The 18016-nt window shown below is 44.3% G+C and overlaps 1 protein-coding gene across 3 annotated transcripts in view; it reads right to left on the reverse strand.

Annotated features, from left to right (window-relative positions):
• Positions 1–342: 342 nt before the first annotated feature.
• LOC110987172 (uncharacterized) overlaps positions 343–18016 on the reverse strand; it is a 37562-nt gene continuing 19888 nt past the window's right edge. For 2 of the 3 annotated variants that reach the window (XM_022249659.2, XM_022249658.2), the window contains exons 15-29: positions 17591–17742; positions 16771–16846; positions 16367–16458; positions 15441–15620; positions 14815–14953; positions 14516–14670; positions 13579–13870; positions 11823–12059; positions 10295–10402; positions 9427–9555; positions 7413–7592; positions 6585–6922; positions 6244–6322; positions 5749–5855; positions 343–5139 (exon numbers count right to left, since the gene is read on the reverse strand). In XM_022249659.2, coding sequence (XP_022105351.2) covers positions 4485–5139; positions 5749–5855; positions 6244–6322; positions 6585–6922; positions 7413–7592; positions 9427–9555; positions 10295–10402; positions 11823–12059; positions 13579–13870; positions 14516–14670; positions 14815–14953; positions 15441–15620; positions 16367–16458; positions 16771–16846; positions 17591–17742 — 2919 coding nt within the window. In that variant the 3' untranslated portion in view covers positions 343–4484. The remainder of the gene's footprint in view (positions 5140–5748; positions 5856–6243; positions 6323–6584; positions 6923–7412; positions 7593–9426; positions 9556–10294; positions 10403–11822; positions 12060–13578; positions 13871–14515; positions 14671–14814; positions 14954–15440; positions 15621–16366; positions 16459–16770; positions 16847–17590; positions 17743–18016) is intronic. The other variant, XM_022249661.2, reaches the window with a different exon arrangement.

An 18016-nucleotide genomic window follows, 5' to 3' on the forward strand; every position in this document is an offset into this window, starting at 1 on the left:
AATGTAAACACTGAAACTGCAATTTGGGAATTTTTCCAGGTCAGCAAGTGAGGCTTGTCTCTTTTCGAGCTCGAGAGGAGACTGGTGATGTAGCTCTTCCTGTCACAATCATATGATGCAAGTCCAAGAAAACTACTCAACAAATTTGTGTTAACGCCAAATGATGGATTCCCTGGTTCTTGTCTGGATATCACCAACTCCAAAAGAGGGTGGGACCGCAAACTTAAACGTGCATTAATTGCACGACAACTCAATCTGAACCTACATTTTGGTCCACTGCAACTGAACAACATTAAGGGGAAAGCAGTACCCAAGATAAAATGACACCAAATCAACCAAAACTCATTTGCTGATGATTATTAAAATGTTAATATATTCCCACCTTACAGAAAAACAGAAGTGAACTGAACGTTACCAAATAATGTGCATGTACTGATAACACCGACCAAACTTCCTTTTTATTAACCAGCTTTACCTCTCATATAAAGGTTCTTAGCACCACTGTGACATCTGGGAGTTGCAATTTAAGTACAAATTGGATTCTACATTTGTTCAGTATGATTGATCCCTAACAGAAGAGTATTTGCACAGAGTCCTAGCCATGTCACTTTGCAGCAACTAAAGGTTGCATGTGAAATACTTGGCTGTGGCTGTGGCTCCAGAATGCAGGTGTGTTGTTGCAAGCCGTAGCCAAATCTTTTGGACACAGCCAAAAAAGTCCTTGAACAAAAGCATGTGCATCTGTACATGAACCACTAAAATGTACATGAAACATTTAAAATCTTAGATTTGACCAGATACAAACTATCGGTACTAGTTACGTGGAAGAGATTACATTTGTAATGTTCGATACAAACGGAGAAGTACAGTGTACTAAAACCTAAACAAAATGCCACTTACGAGGACAAAATACATTTCAGCCTTTAAATTTGTGTATTTCCATGAAACACTTGTCGATAAACATGCAACTTTTCATCTCTAATTTCCTTTTCTGGTAATATTCCAAAAATAAGACAAAGCCCTAAGTAAGTATTCTTAATTTTATTAAAATAATTTGTTCATTTTCTATTTACAAGCATAAACAATTTTTGAATATCAAATTACACAAACACTCCTATAGTTCACATTAAAATATTTCTGCATTGAATCCACATATTAAACACATAGTACAATATATTCTCATTTGAGCCATTTACACTGAAAAAGTACATGTCTGAAGAGGCTCGACTTGGCATATACAAAAGACACTTCTTACATGTGATAGAGAAGAGGCCTAAAATTGAAAGTTTTAGGGATTTCTCACTTTTAGCAAATTGGCTGGGCTTGAAGCTCATTGAAAATGGATTCCTTAAAGAGTAGCAATTACTCTTTCAATGTTTGACAACATCTTGACATCTCTATTAGGTTTACTGCATTCAAACGTACACTTTTGTGGGCAATTATCCTTGCTTTCCTGGACAAGTGAGGGCACTGTTGCTGTGATGTCTCCCAGGGAAGACATGGTTCAGTGGACAGGTTTTTCTATTCAACTTGTGAACCAAAAAAATACTCAAAACATTTTATGAGAAGGGGGATGATTGCTTGCTTATTGTTATGTATAAGTACTTTACACAACAATAAATCAACAAACGAGAAAATTTAGGCTCGTAAAATCTTTAAAAATTGCAGGAATATTTTTGTGCATAAACCAAGGCAATAAAGAGGTTTTGTCTTGGGATGACATCACAGTTTTGCTCATGAATATGGAAATTCATTAGCATAAAACAAAAAAGACCCTCTTCAAACTGAAACAGTAATTGAGCACGAGATTGACTGAGACCAAAGGGTGCATTTTGAAGGTCTGTGTGAAATTCCATTGCAGCTATCCTTTCATCACCTAGGAATTGAAAAGAACATTTTGCTGGAGGAAATATTAAACCTTAACATCCATCGGTCTCCAAAATAAGGTTTTCAATGTCCAGCTTTACACCACTTGCTCCATTTTTTCAAAAATGATCCTGTCCCCATTTTTGTTGGGATGTCACTGGTATTATTACTAAAGGACAATTCTGTTCTTAATTTGGTCAACTCTTTGGCATTCTAGCAAGCTTAGCTACTGTATCCTTTGAATTTGCACATTCCACACACATATACAATTAAACCGCCATATTCTATATATCTGTGATTTCCTTTAGCTAGTATAGTAAATAAATGCCACTCAGTGACAATGGAAAATCACTACTTCGTACAAAAAATAATTTTTAATGCACACATGGACTCTTACTTTTCACTTCCTCTCCCTGCAAATGGCATGATTTTTAAACAAAGTTTACATGCATAAAACGCTATAAAAAAACCAGTGACTAACAAGTGCTGGGCCATATGCGCCATGTTCATTGAAGCACAGAGGCTGCTCTACATCACTGCATAGCGCCCTCTGTGCTTTACTTGCGAGCAAGGTTCAAGCATGCAAGAATCTGAGGCTGTATCCGAATCTGTTGTCTCGATGTACAATCCTGGCCAAATCTTGTTGGGCCCCCAACCCCCAGGTCCCCTCTTCATGTTGGGTCTGAAGGCACTGTCGGTGCCCCAGCTCGAGATGACAACATTGACCGGTGGGAGTGGGAGACCTGGGGAGGGTATGGCTATTAACAATTTTGGTCAGGATTGTACGTCTACGGGTGTGTCTTTGCTCCACTAGAAATACACAGGGACAAGCTGACGATAGATACATAACCTTGGCTCATGGAGTCCATTCCGGACATGGCATGAACACATGATACCCATCGACTTATGACACCGCCAGTTATGATGGGTATTGTTTGAAGTAATTTCTCACACTAGTATGGGGCCAGACACTGAGAGATTGTGCACAGGCTAAGGAATCCCTTTTTCCTGCCGATCTGTTGAGGTAAATCTGCTGGGCATTCTGTTGCAATGGACCCAATTTTACTTCTTGGCACTCACACACGAGTACCCTTGCTACATGTATGCTTCATACTTCATAACAGTGACTTGGTGTGCGGGAAGGGGTTGCATACCCCCACCAGGGGAGGGGGGGGCAGAGTTGTAGCATGTTAACCACTTGCTGCTGGGTGAACAGAGCCCAGATTGTGCGGTGTTATGTAACTTTCTTTTGTTCACGAACCTGGCACAGTGCGCTGCTGACCTCTTTTCAATAGGGGCCAGTTTAGCGTGCAGCGGTGCTGTGTGGCTCATCGCTGCGGTGGTGGAGCACTTTTGTCCCCGGTGGTAATCTGCTCGCACTAAGTGCCCCAAATCGTGGTATACTGTTTCAAAACAAGGCTGAATTATCTCCACTATTGAGAGTGAAAAAATGTCGGTAATGCCCAGCAGCCTGGTCTTTTGTTCCGAGTATAGTCTTTTGTTACAAGGCCCAGTTCCCTTTGTTACATTTCGGGTTCCCCGGCTCCATGTATAAAGCCTACGTGCTGGAAAACGGGTCCCCCGGCAGCAAGTGGTTAATGGTAATAATGAGCCCACATTTATGTGACGAGTGTAGATGACAATATTAATCCTACTAGTTGATATTCCACCTGTAACCTCACTCCCACATTAATGAGATAGTGGAAACTGCATCCAATGAAATCAGTTATTACATGTACATCATGGCATTCAAGTTGTTTTACAGTGTTTAGTCACCTTATGGAGTGAACTGGAGTCAACGGCTATTTACATTTTCCTTTTAGCTGTAAAAATTCAAGTGGGAATTTTTTATGACACTGACTTTTTAAGGTATGCCTATATTTCAACATTTACAACATATTTCAGTTTAAATACATGTATCACGATATACACCCGAAGGTATTGAGCAAGGATTTGTTAGAGAATTTGGTCGCTGGCCAAGCAGACCAATACTAAGGGTACTGTACTGGAAATGGCTATGAAGATCCAGTCTAAAATTCTGTGGTGATGGGTTTCAATGGCAAAAACCCATATTGCTTTATAATCATGATCTAGTTCTACGCATACTGGCCTGCGTGTGTATGTGCCACAGACGTGCCTCATCATGAGGTGCTGTTGAAAGGGACTTCAGGGTTTATCTAAACATTTGATATCTCGAGGTTACACTGCGAGTGACTTGCGTACAATCAAAATGGCAAGATTAACATTGTGCATAATAACCTGACAGGCCAGTCCAGTTGTTGCAAAGTATCCCTGCCCCCTCCCAATTCTCTAATCCCTGCCCCCATCTCTATGCCCCCCTTTTGCTGGAAAGCCTCATCCACAAATTTGAGCACAGAGGAATACTCAAAACGGTGGACCACAAAGTGTAATATACATCCTCAAAATGATGGTAACATTTTTTCAGATCTGTACAACTAATTCATCTAGACATCGCATACAAATATTTGTCCGATCAAGCACTTCATTTTAGTTTAGATATAGAACTTGTTAGCTTTTCGTCTTTTAATACCTCTTTGGTTTTTGTTTCGAGGAAAGAGATTTGGTTTCTGTTTTTCTTTCAGGAGTTGAAGACATACTCACGTTGACGTGCCGTCTGATGCAATCTGCTGTTGTAGCTTTAAGGAGCTGTGCACACAGTCTGGACAAGCCATGGGTAAGAACCCGTCTCCCTTGGCATATAGGTTGCCAAGGGACTGTGTGTTGCTAGGCAATGGTACTGGTAAAGTGGCCATCTTGCTGATCCATAGTGCAGTGGCGCTCTCCTGCAAGTTCCCCTTCCTGTAGTGGTGTCCGCAGGTGAAGACCACACAGTCCGATTTTGCAGCGGAGTTCTCTGGCCCTTCTCTGGCGGGGCTCGAATCAACCAGGCCTGCAGCTTCGCTCTTGCTGATGCTGACATGCGCCCTCGCTTGGGCATCCTTGCCCAGGTTGTGGAGGACCTCCTCCCACAGTCTCTCCACAGCCACTGTTCCAGTCCCTCCCGGTGGGCGGTACACGCCTCCCTTGGAAGAAACGGCCGTTAGCGTGGTTAAGGTGCTGTTCCTTGCCTTTGTCTCATCAACTGCACCGCCAGCCGGTCGGAAGTCCTCGCTTGGCTTCCCCTGGCTGACATGCTGCACCACGGCTGACGTCACCTCTAAACAGAACTTGGAGGTGAATCTCTGGATGAGGTTTGGTGGGACTAGGCAGGAGCCACTCATACCGGCTGAGGGTGAAGATTCTAGGCTGTCACTATAAAATAATCAATTGGTCAACAGGCTTTCAACGTAGAGAATGATGTACTTATGGTGACTACAAACAAAAGCTGCATCTGAATGTCTTGTCTACAGCTACCGGTAGGTCTACGTCTTCACTCCATTGGAAATGCGTGGAGACGCGTAGACAATAGACCTAGCCGTAGCTCTGGAAGCCTGTTTCGGACACGGCCAACGAAAAGGCTTCCTACAGGTAATCACAGACAAGTTTGAATCAGGAACTATTGTAACTACTGTATACAACAGACTGTATTCTTGTGTCTGCCATCTCGAATTGAAAGTGAGGTTAACTTTTCATTTTCAGAACCCGCGAATAAAAATAACATCAACATAAATGAGAGTTTACTACAAATTAATGCCGGTTTATATTCAGAATAATTTAGAATTTGTGGTATTGTATCTGTATGTTTAAGGCCACATTTAAAAAAAAAAAACTGAAAGTGAGGCTTGGTATCCAGAATAGTCTGGCACCACCCCATTTAACAGATCACATTGAATATGACAGATTCAGGGAAAATAACAAAAATGGCTTCCCCATGCATAAGGTCTATTGATTCTTCTGACCCTGTGATTACCAGTTACTTACCAGAGTAGTAAGACGCTGAGAGGGTAGGCTACGTTATCCATGTGCTTCCTCAATAAACTCTCCAACACCTCCTGAGGTAGCTCTTGCTCCGCCCAGAACTGTAGAACCTGCATCGGCAAATGAACTCATCAGCATTCACTCAATCATGCCTTCATCTGATGCTTGGAAAACCTTTTCATGCTTGGCAAAAACATGCTCAGTCTCATTTTGCTTGTGGTGCTACAATGCGAATGTGCAAATCAAATAATATGGGGGTCCATTCCTGCCACTTTCACAATACTGTTCTGTTTAAACTGCAGTAAAAACCCGAGGCAAGTTGTATAGGTCCAGACCAGGTTTCCATGGCAATGGCTACGTCGACTATCAACATCTTCCCTTATATTTAAAGCTGACAAAGAACTAGGCATAGCTCTAGACATCAGATTTTGAACATGAGCTTTAGTGCTTCGCTATGGTCAAGTTAGCCACAGACTCAGGTCTGGCGGTGGGACTCACCTGGATGAGAAGCAGCTTACAGGACTCCTTGATGTCCTCGTCACTCAGAGTAACATCTGTTGACTTATCAAATGTCAGTCTGTAGAAAGGTCAACATGTTACCTAACACTGAAACAATGGCTAGAAATATTTGGTTGGGATGAAAATTAGTCAGTGAGGCTGAGACATTCAATTTCACTCATTTTACTGAAAGAGCACAACTGGAAAGCCAGTGTTGCTGTCAATGTCTAAAATTTGAACCCCAAAATCCTGAAATTAGGTGACTGCACGTCTCAGAATACTAATCAACACAGCTGACGTTAGTTCTAAAACGTAACTGTTTACACCTGTGGGCAACCCACCTGATGAACTTATCCACCAATGCTGTCACTTCCCTCAGTCCTTCTTCCTCCTCCCCCTGTGATCCCCTGAGTTCCACTCCCATCCCTTCCCTCTCCTTCAGCTGGTACAGTAGCGCCAGCGGGTAGTTGCGGTCCAGCTCGCAGACCTCGGCTGCCGCCTGCCAAAGCCGCCAGTCTTGGCAGAGCTGCAGGACCGTCCGGCGGTCGTAGCGGCCCTCCAGCGAGGTCAGGGCCAGGCTCAGGGACTGGAGGCCGTAAGGGGGCTGGGCGGGGTCAGCCCCGCCTAGACTGGGCAGGTCCCAGCCTGACACCTCCTCCAGCTCCTCCTCATCAGAACTCTGGAAATTGGAAATCCAAATCTTCATTCAGTTGAAGTTGTTAAGCAGCAACTAACTGGGCTATAAACCTTGTCTCTTAATCTGTACAACCCAGTGAGTGAAGTGGGATCCTTATTTAAAAAAAAGATTCGGGATTCCTTCATATTCATAATGATAAGAACTTCACATACTCTTAAGCAACATTTCCCATGTTCTGCGGTTTCACTGGTGACAGTATCAACTCTGTTGTGATTCTCCTGTATTTTCAAGCTCAGACATGTGCCTACATCAAATCAAGCGCCCACGCAAACTTAGAAACTATGAAAGCAATGTGTCATTGGAATTCATTCAGAACGGGAGCTGTTTTGACACAATGAGGTGGTGTGCCTTTATTACTTGGCTACGGCTAGTGGCTTTAGGCATTTCCCTTGACACGTTTATTTCCAAGCCGTAGCCATGTAATTTTGGATGCGGAGGCCACTGTCTTTTGAAGTCTAGTCCCCCGGCTCACCTCCATGTCCTCCTCATCACTTTCCTCCTCCTCAGTCATTCCACTGGCAGACGAAAGGGCTACCCGTGGAATGCCGGGCACAAGCATGGGGGTAACGACCAGGCGGGTCATGGGCGCACTCTTGCTGAGTCTCGGTTGACGGAGCTGGGGATTGTTGCGATGACTGGCATCGATGCCAAGCTGACATGGCGATTAATGAGAGATGATACATGTTAATTATATATAACGGGTTTGCCCTTACCCAACGTATATTTATAAGCACTGTATGCTCAGTGCTTGTCCGAGAACTTGCGAAAAAAACCTCACAAGCTTACTCGGGTGGGACTCGAACCCACGACCTCCTGCTTACTAGTGCAGATGTCTTAACCACTCGACCACCAAGCTTGCCGGGGTCGGCTGGCCGGTCCGAGTCAAATGAAGCAGCGGGTACCGCGAACTATTATCAAGATGTATTTTTGCGTTGGGGAGATGTTAATTATATATAACGGGTTTGCCCTTACCCAACGTATATTTATAAGCACTGTATGCTCAGTGCTTGTCCGAGAACTTGCGAAAAAAACCTCACAAGCTTACTCGGGTGGGACTCGAACCCACGACCTCCTGCTTACTAGTGCAGATGTCTTAACCACTCGACCACCGAGCTTGCCGGGGTCGGCTGGCCGGTCCGAGTCAAATGAAGCAGCGGGTACCGCGAACTATTATCAAGATGTATTTTTGCGTTGGGGAGATGTTAATTATATATATAACGGGTTTGCCCTTACCCAACGTATATTTATAAGCACTGTATGCTCAGTGCTTGTCCGAGAACTTGCGAAAAAAACCTCACAAGCTTACTCGGGTGGGACTCGAACCCACGACCTCCTGCTTACTAGTGCAGATGTCTTAACCACTCGACCACCGAGCTTGCCGGGGTCGGCTGGCCGGTCCGAGTCAAATGAAGCAGCGGGTACCGCGAACTATTATCAAGATGTATAGCACAAAAGACTGAGCTGCTGGGAATTACCGTCATTTTTTCACTCTCAATAGTGGAGATAATCCAGCCTTGGTTTGAAACAGTATACAACTGTTTGAGGCATTTCGAGTGAGTGGATTACCACCGGGGACAAAAGCTCTCCACCACTGCAGGGATGAGCCACACAGCACCACTGCACGCTAATCTGGCCCCTACTGAAAAGAGGTCAGCAGTGCACTCTGCCGGTTTCGGGAACAAAAGAATCACCGCACGTAACACCGCACAATCTGGGCTCTTTTTCCAATTAGGCTGCAGGCCTGGCTGAAATATTCAGAAGTCAATGAATTTTACCTGTCAGCTTTAGAATAGTGCCCAAAGAGCCCTTCATTTTGGTATAAACAGCCATTAAATGAAATGATGAATTTTTGAAGAATTTTGAAAACGGAAAATCTTGAAAATGAGCCGGCATCTTGTCTTGCTCAAGAAAAATCCACCCGGCAGCAAGTGGTTAGGATGAAAACATACCTGTTCCATACTAGGTCTCAATAAGCGAGTGCTTGTATCAGCTAATTTTATGATTTTCTTTCAAATGACTGCCTGGGGGCTACTCTTATCTGACAGACAACATCTACTGACACCCGAGTATTTCAGCCAGGCCTGTCGCCTTGTAAAGAGCGCCCAGATTGTACGATGTTATGAAATTTTCTTTTGTTCCCGAAACTGGCCCAGTGCACTGCTGGCGTCTTTTCAAATACCGAACTCTCTTGTCCCTTGTGGTAATCTGCTCGTACTGAATACCACAAACAGTGGTATAATCATTTAAAACAATGACGGATTTCATCCACCATTGACAACTGAAAAAATGTTGGCAATTCCCGGCAGCCCGGTCTTTTGTTCCGAGTACAGTCTTTTGTTACAAGGCCAAACTCCTTTTTCCGATTTCTGGCATTCCCGGCTTTGCGTATAAAGCCAACGTCTCCAGTTCCGTTTAATATATATAATAACAAGAACCTACCAGTACCTGTTTTTCTGTGAGAAGTGAGTACTGACACTAGCACCTACCTGTCCGTTCTCGGGTGACCCCCATGAGAAGACCTGGCCCTGCGCTGTGATGGCTACAGAGAACTCAGTCCCAGCACCGATGGCCGATATACAGTGCTCATCACACACCCGCAATAGGACTGGAATTCTCTGCACAGGAAAAAATACAGAGCTCTTTTACATGCAATAGAGAGAAAGTGGAATGTGACTGCAGGAAACTTCTCAAAACCTGCTACCGTTTTCTGTCAGAAAATTCCTCATGGAACACATGTTTCAAGTTTCCTCTTTAAGACAACCTGACAGTCACAAGCTAATTTATAATTTACATTAGCCCTGTCCTAGCTCCAAATGAAGTCTTCTCAAATATTGGATACGACTATTTTTGATATTGAGAAAACGATTCTAGGAGGCAGCGTTGCAGTCGAGTCCATCACAAGTCCTTTGTAAGACCAGATGAATGTCACAGGGTTAACGACGACAAAGGAGTACTTACATGTATGTCACAGTTCATTTGATTAGCCTGTGATCTGACTTGATGGTTTGTGTTGGACTTATGGGATGACATAATGGTTAGTTCCTCATCTTTCACTTCTGGGGCCTGGGGTTCAATTCCCGGCTCAGTCGACATGTGTGGGTTGAGTTTGCAATCTCTATCTGATCCCATGAGTTTTACCCAATATTCGCCTAGGGTTTTCCTTCCGTCTCTCATTATCTCCTCTCTACAAATTTCTGCAGGCTTAAGAGCTACGCTGCCTGATGCCCTTTTGAGGAATCCTTGGTGTCATTACCAGAAAAAAATAATAACGAGCAGGGGCTTGTGATGGACTTGTCTACCACACTGCTATGAGGCCTACATGGGCCCTTCCAGCATTCCTTCCTGGTGACTCACCTGTTCAGTCCTGTGGCCCAGGCCAAGTTGCCCACTGTCGTTCTTGCCAAAGCTGAACAGTTGACCTCCGCAGGTCAGGATCAGGTTGTGATTCATGGAGCAAGCAATCTACACAGATGGAGAGATCAGAGACAGATGGAGACATTGCAGCTGTGAGAGTTGCCAGCAAAAGTTTACTGTAACCTCAGAGCTACCTCCGATTAGGCACCAAGTCAAAATAGAAACGGTTCATGAAGTGGGAAACGATACATAAACGATAAGCTCCTTACCCGCTTCAGAGTAAAGCGGGCAACGATAGGGAGTCACTAGCTAAATGCTTGTGGTTTGATGAACGCCACTCCTGGGTGATGTTTTCTAACAATAGAGAGCTTTAAGGATTACACTCCATTGTGGCTGGTGGTTGAGTCATTAGAGCTGTTTATCAACAGCTGGGACCCCAGCCCATTGATATGTCAACAATTTTTTTTGGGGGGGGTTAAGGATGGGTTTATACTACCGTTTAAATGGATAAGGATTTTTTTCTTCAGTTTGCCACGCTACCCATACCAACATTAGTGGACTTTTCTTATTTCACATTTTAGATTGATTTTGAAGTCCCGTGATTGTTGCATCTATAATCTTCTCCATTTACTCTATTGTCTAATCCAATTATTGACAAATCTGTGATGTGGAAATCACTGCCTGACAGTGCTAGATTTTGGGAAAGAAAACTACAGATCTTAATTCAGTGACACGAGACTTAGTGATGCACATAGGTCTGCTGACTCTGAAGGAGTTAGTCTTTTGTTAAGAGATTAATTGCTTCCCTTCTGAATAAGCTGTGCTAAGCCTGTGGATGAACTGGCCCAATTTACATAACAAAGCCGATGCACAATAACCATTCATGGTAAGCTGGGAGTCAGGGCTTTTGTACCAAGGTGGGGGAGATGGTAGTATGCATCAAAGGGGTTGCCGCATAGCCAATTCTCTTTCGGGAAACGGTGTCTTGCAACCATTACCCACTTGCAGTTGAATCGGGCAACGGTTTGAAAGTGGATTAAGGGCAACCATTTCCCGCTTGGTCAACCGTTTCTATTTTGACTTGGCGCCTTACAAAGAATGTCCTCTGTTGCAAAGGCGCACCTGCAGAAAACTCAAAATATAGCACGAGTATGTTTAGGAAACTGCAGGTTTGGATTTAGCAGTTAATGCAGTACAGAGTTTCACATTGTCTCCCGAACAAGACCCTCTTTACCACTGAAAATAAAGGCCTGGGGCAAACCTCCAATGCCACTGCGTACCCAGTGTATCAACAATGAGTTACTGCACACTAGTTAAATCACTAGGGTATTCATCTGCGGCAGCTCGTAGTTCACACCTACATGGTAGTCCCAAGGAGAGATTAATGCTTGGAGAAAAAACCTCCCCTGGCCAGTGCAGGCATGAAGCCCGAGCTAAAAGTCTCGTAAGGGCCTTGTGCCGGTCAAAAGAGGTCTCAATCACAACAATGACTTAGACTTATGGCTGCAGCCAATCACTCACAACGAACCTCTTTAATTGGTGCGCATATCTTGCCGCAGTCAAAGGCATACGGTCTCAGATACTGATTCTCATCTTCCGGCCTGGACTCCATGACGGTCACCGATCGCCGACGTCCAACAATGACTGTATCACTGCTGACATCACGAGATGTCTTCCGTTTCCTGGTCGACTGGAGGGACTGACGCAACTCTAGGGGACTCTTCCCCCAGATGTAGACTCTCTGAGGATTGGCTGTCACCGCAATCTGAAAGTCAAACACACATCAGAGATTTCTTGCAGGGATTTCCTTCCCACAACTGCAGTAGATACTTTAAATAATGCCCCTCGGTGTATGCATTATCTCAGCATCGATGCATTATCTCATCATCGATCTGGCAGGAAAGGTTTCTGAACACAGCATGGCACAGAAACGCCACTGTCTTCACAATTCCAACCTAGGAACAGTATAGTTAGACCCATCGTAATCCCAAACCACAAGCTAACCTGGCATTACATTGCCACCCCTATCCTGAGGTTGCCTGCATGATAGCACATGACCAGTCATATCATCACACACGAGTACTGCTCCCACACAATGAGACTCCATTCCCCATGCAATAGGATCCAATTCCACTCAATAGGATCCAATTCCACTCAATAGGATCCCATTCCACTCAATAGGATCCAATTCCACTCAATAGGATCCAATTCCACTCAATAGGATCCAATTCCACTCAATAGGATCCCATTCCACTCAATAGGATCCAATTCCACTCAATAGGATCCAATTCCACTCAATAGGATCCAATTCCACTCAATAGGATCCAATTCCACTCAATAGGATCCAATTCCACTCAATAGGATCCAATTCCACTCAATAGGATCCAATTCCACTCAATAGGATCCAATTCCACTCAATAGGATCCCATTCCACTCAATAGGATCCCATTCCACTCAATAGGATCCAATTCCACTCAATAGGATCCAATTCCACTCAATAGGATCCAATTCCACTCAATAGGATCCAATTCCACTCAATAGGATCCAATTCCACTCAATAGGATCCAATTCCACTCAATAGGATCCAATTCCACTCAATAGGATCCAATTCCACTCAATAGGATCCAATTCCACTCAATAGGATCCCATTCCACTCAATAGGATCCAATTCCACTCAATAGGATCCCATTCCACTCAATAGGATCCAATTCCACTCAATAGGATCCCATTCCACTCAATAGGATCCAATTCCACTCAATAGGATCCCATTCCACTCAATAGGATCCAATTCCACTCAATAGGATCCAATTCCACTCAATAGGATCCAATTCCACTCAATAGGACCCCATTCCCAATGCTCCTCCCATTGAGTAGTTTCAATGCACTGCCATGGTTTTGGATTATTATTAGTCTGCCCATTTATGCCCACAGCCACCCTATGCTACAACCCACAGCCAGCCTATGCTACACCCCAAAGCCACCCTGTGTTACACCCCACAGCCACCCTACACTACACCTTGGAGCCACCCTGTGTTACACCCCACAGCCACCCTACACTACACCCCAAAGCCAGCCTATGCTACACCCCACAGCCACCCTATGCTACACCCCAAAGCCACCCTGTGTTACACCCCACAGCCACCCTACGCTACACCCCAAAGCCAGCCTATGCTACACCCCACAGCCACCCTACGCTACACCCCAAAGCCACACACCCAATCTCCTGAATACCACAGTTTATGCTATACCCCATGCCCACCCACTCCTCAACCCCAGCCACTCACATTATGAAACAACCCGCCGGCCACCAAGACCACCCGCTCCTTGCTGAACCCGTCCAGCAGCGTGGGTGTGGTTCTCTTCATCACCACCTTCCCTAATCCCAGCTGGCCGAAGGTCCCCGACCCACAGACGTACACCTGACCGTTGGCAGACAGCACGATGCTGTGACAGTAGCCCCCGGCTATTTGGGTCACGCGGACGGAATCTAGAGCAGTCACATGGCGGGGCTGGAGTTGGTCTTCCACTGAACTGTGGCCAAGCTGACCATGAACCCCCCAACCCCAGCTGTATACTCTGAAAGAACCAAAGATAAATAAAGTAGGAAACATCCTTTGTGGGAAACTCAAATTCAAATTAAAGTTTAGGGTGACAGGGAAGCTATGCACATTTTTAGGGTAACTATGTCAGCATGTTGCACCTTACACCAAGTTGACCACTAGAATTTAAAAAATCATTATTACGCATCTGAAATTCCAGGAATAGCCCATATTTAAGGTCTGAATGTGTGTGATGTAGACAAGGACATCAGAGATTTACCCCAGAATATCTCTAATATGGAACTTACGTCTCTACAAACTTCAAATCTCCAAAACAATCTCAGCAATATATGTCACAACATTTTGCTCAGCCCTTATTTCTTTCATTCACTAAAAAAGCGTTTGATTCCAAGTTTATCTTCTTTCCATCAGTGTTGTCTACTTCCTTTGTCTTCTGGACAGTGACTGATGTGCCATTTGTCATCTGGACAGCAACTGATGTGCCATTTCAGTAAAAGGCTGTTTTCCATTTCCAAATATCGAAAATACCAAACGCTTTCTCAGACCCAAGCTGCCATTTCCACAATATCGGCCCACTAACCATGAACAACGACAATCTGGGGCCCATAGAAACTATGATATGGCTGATCTTCAAGAAGAAAATAAAACTAAGTCAACTCACTTTTGGTCCTTAGTGAGAGCCAAGGAGTGGTACTGACCACACGCAATAGCCACACAGCACTGACCGGTCAGGGCTTGGACCAAGGACGGCCTGGTGCGAGTGGTCTGATCGCCCAGGCCAAGCTGACCACATTTGGAGGTACCCCACGAATACAACTGCAGAGGACAGAAAAAAAACCAAGACTCATGATGATGTAATCATCACATTGTCCACGCGAGGCATGCAGACATGCACCACTCTGTGTCAGTTTGTAATGTCCGAGATGATCGGTTCCAGACTTGGGTAAGAGCTCCACCTACCCTTCCCTGATCCCCCAGGGCCATGGTGTGCTCCTTCCCGCAGGCTACCGAGATGATGCGGATCTGGTGCATGTGGAGTGTCTCGACACGGAACGGTGCTGACCTACCATCAGCCGGAATGATGTCACCATGACCTAACCTAAACACAGAGAGAAAAGAAATGATACTGGACAACTTCACTCAAGGGTGTTTCCATGGAAATATGATGCATCAAGATTTTCAATGTACCACTCATTCTGTGCGATCCAAACCCTTTTGCCAAACAAGTCCACAACTCAAAGACCTTGCTTCATCATTACAGTATACATCTTACATACATGTCTGTTCATATTTTTTTTCATGAACAGCACATGAAATGGTCCAAATCAAGGCTGATAAACATTCCAAGTTTCAGAGAAGCAAATCCATACAAAAGTACTTGAAAATGTACTACTACTCCTTCAGAGAACATTCCCCACAAAGGCATAACATGGTGTCTGTTTCTTATTCAATACAAATGCTAATGTGAACAGCGTCCATATCAGTTACTGACTGAAGATGCCATCTGGTAGGCCAATCAAATGGTTCACTGCAGCTGAGTCTTAGAAATAATGATACTTTGTGCACTTATAAGACATTAGTGTTACCTTCCACCGTGGGCTTTCCCCCATGTATAGACATCATCACCGGAAACCACGGCAACGTGGAACTGACCGCACGAAAGGATGTTTCTCTGAGGAGGTAGACTGACCGCTTGCTGGACCCGGTCACTGGAGGGACTGATGCTGTCCGCACTGGGGTCAAAGTTCAGCAAGCTAGAAGAATTACTGCCGGGAGAAAAACAGCCATCGATTGTTGAGAGTTCAAATCAACTTATTTCAGTCTGCTGAAATGAGATCTCATACAGTACTTGTTACAATGACACAATTCCTACGTATAGCCCAGGACCATGTTTTGTGGCAGCAGCACACACCTTCTGGGCTAATCCTGCAAGGATGTGCATGTTAAACCAAGATCCTAGCCAAGAACCAACATGTGATATATGCTCCCCATTAGTGCAGAATTTCTGCTAGCTGGCAAAAAGTCTTTGCTTTCTGAGACCAAAGCCATGACTGAGAGCAGGGGCATGACTCTGGGCCCTAGTTTTTACAAAGAAATTTAAAACTGCAAAAGAAATGTTAGTGCCCACTTTCTCGTTGGATCCACCTTGTTCACAGTTTACAACTGGCAACTGATGAGGACTCGACTAGTGCATTTCCTCCAAAGCTACAGCGGCAGTATAGATCTTACTCACCGGACCGGGCACCATCTTCATAGGAAACTTACAACTATGTATAGGCCTACAGTGCCAACACGTGCGTACCCACAGTGTGCAAAAATTTGAATATCTTCAAAATATGGCACAGCCGATGCGTACCACAAAAGTTTGAAGTCTAAAATGCCGATGCCCGTTGAAATCTGTGGGAAGTGACGTCATTTGAAAGACACCTAATAAAATGCATCAAGTTTGGGCTCCCTCAGTTCTCCTTTACTCCTGCAGTTCTGTCCAGCAAACTGAATCACTGATACTAACCCTTGGTCTATTCTCTTCCTGTTCAGTACAATGAGAACTCTGAGGAAGAATTCTACCAGAGCACTGGGCTTGGGAAAGGACTGGGTGGTGTCCTGTCACAGAAAAGAAAAAAGACATTACTCATTACGTAAAACCCTCATCAATCTGTTTTCAACATGGTAAATCCCTTCCCCAAAGCTAACTCATGAAGTGAAAAAACAAGTCATTTGTGACTGTGAACATGACATCTAGTCAACAAAAACAAATGAAGTTGCAATGATGGAAATATTTCTATACTTGAGAACAAAATTAGAGCATGAGAGTTACTCACCTGCCATATCAGATATCTCTTGATATTCCAAAAATGATAAAGAAATAGATGCAATAATTTGTATCTAGTTTGGACTATGCCCTTTGCTACGTACCAGAGCAGACTCCAATGAGCCTTCACAGTCACTGCTCATTGTCTCAAGTGAGGCAGAAGATGAACTCGTCTGGATTCTGAGGGAAGAAATTATCCATTCAGTCATTTGCATTGATTATAAACCAAATGAAGGAAATCATTACAGAAGTTCAACCAAGTTCAGAAATTGGTTTCCAATGAATTCTCTTTTATATCCCGGATTATTAAACTCACTGCAGAATCAGCAAAGAGCCAGAAAACATAATTCTTCAAACAAAATCCAACAGATGGAGGAAAAGGATTTTGGTTCTCTTTGCACAAGCAACAGTGCACGAGTCAGACCCCCACTGAGATATTGTGGAATTCGGGAGAACTTAAACATATAAAGGCCGTTAAGGAAGCCTTACAACACGAGTGACTGTGACCAAAATCCTGACAAAGTTGCCAACCTCTCTTACCCTTTCTAACAGGTACGCTTGCAGGGCAATGAATCCACATCAATGTTGTTTAACAGTTGGTGTTTTCTTTTGAAGCAGTGCTGCAAACATTACTTCTCGTTAATACAGCAAGACTCAATGAGCCAGCTCGGTTTTCCAACAGCGCATACCCAAAATGAAGTGCTTCACAGGTCGTTTGGTTATGCATGTGAGGTCTGCACAATCTGTGCCCACTCAGTGGACTCGCATGAGCGATTTGTTCCCGAATGACCTTGCTTTTTAGACATACCGAACTGGCTTATTCTAGTTACTCAGTTAATCCTAGAAATGGACCAGTAGGTATAAGTGAGGTGTAACTTGGCTTGATTACATGTTCCCCCACCTTGTGAGTTTTGACTTGCTTACTTTGCCTTAGCCGTTGTGACTGCTCTAGTGAGTAGAGGTCTGATGGTGGGTTTGGACGGATCAAACAACCAGGCTAGCTTCATCAAGGTAGCCAGCTTCAAATCGCCAAGGAATCTGCTGAAGAGTTCCATGTACCGATAGCACAGCTCGGGCTGCAAATGAACACCAACAGTGAGGCTGATTTGCTAAAAACCTGCCACTTCCTGGTTCAAACCACTGTGAGGAAACTGGTTCATGCTTCAAAAGTGCTTACGAGTGAAGCAAATTAAAGGTCAATATGAAACTGTTAATGTCATGGACTTCACTCTACTTTTCATGAAGTATCCGGTATGACTGGTGAAATTTGATGAAGTTTGGTCTTACCCCGTCCTGCTGTTGAGAGCCCATGAGGTAGCCAATTTTGCACTTCACAGGCTTCCTTTGAAG

The sequence above is a fragment of the Acanthaster planci genome, linkage group LG04, assembly GCF_054643075.1.
Source record: "Acanthaster planci isolate LZ-2023a linkage group LG04, COTS_SCS, whole genome shotgun sequence".
NCBI classification, from domain to species: domain Eukaryota; kingdom Metazoa; phylum Echinodermata; class Asteroidea; order Valvatida; family Acanthasteridae; genus Acanthaster; species Acanthaster planci.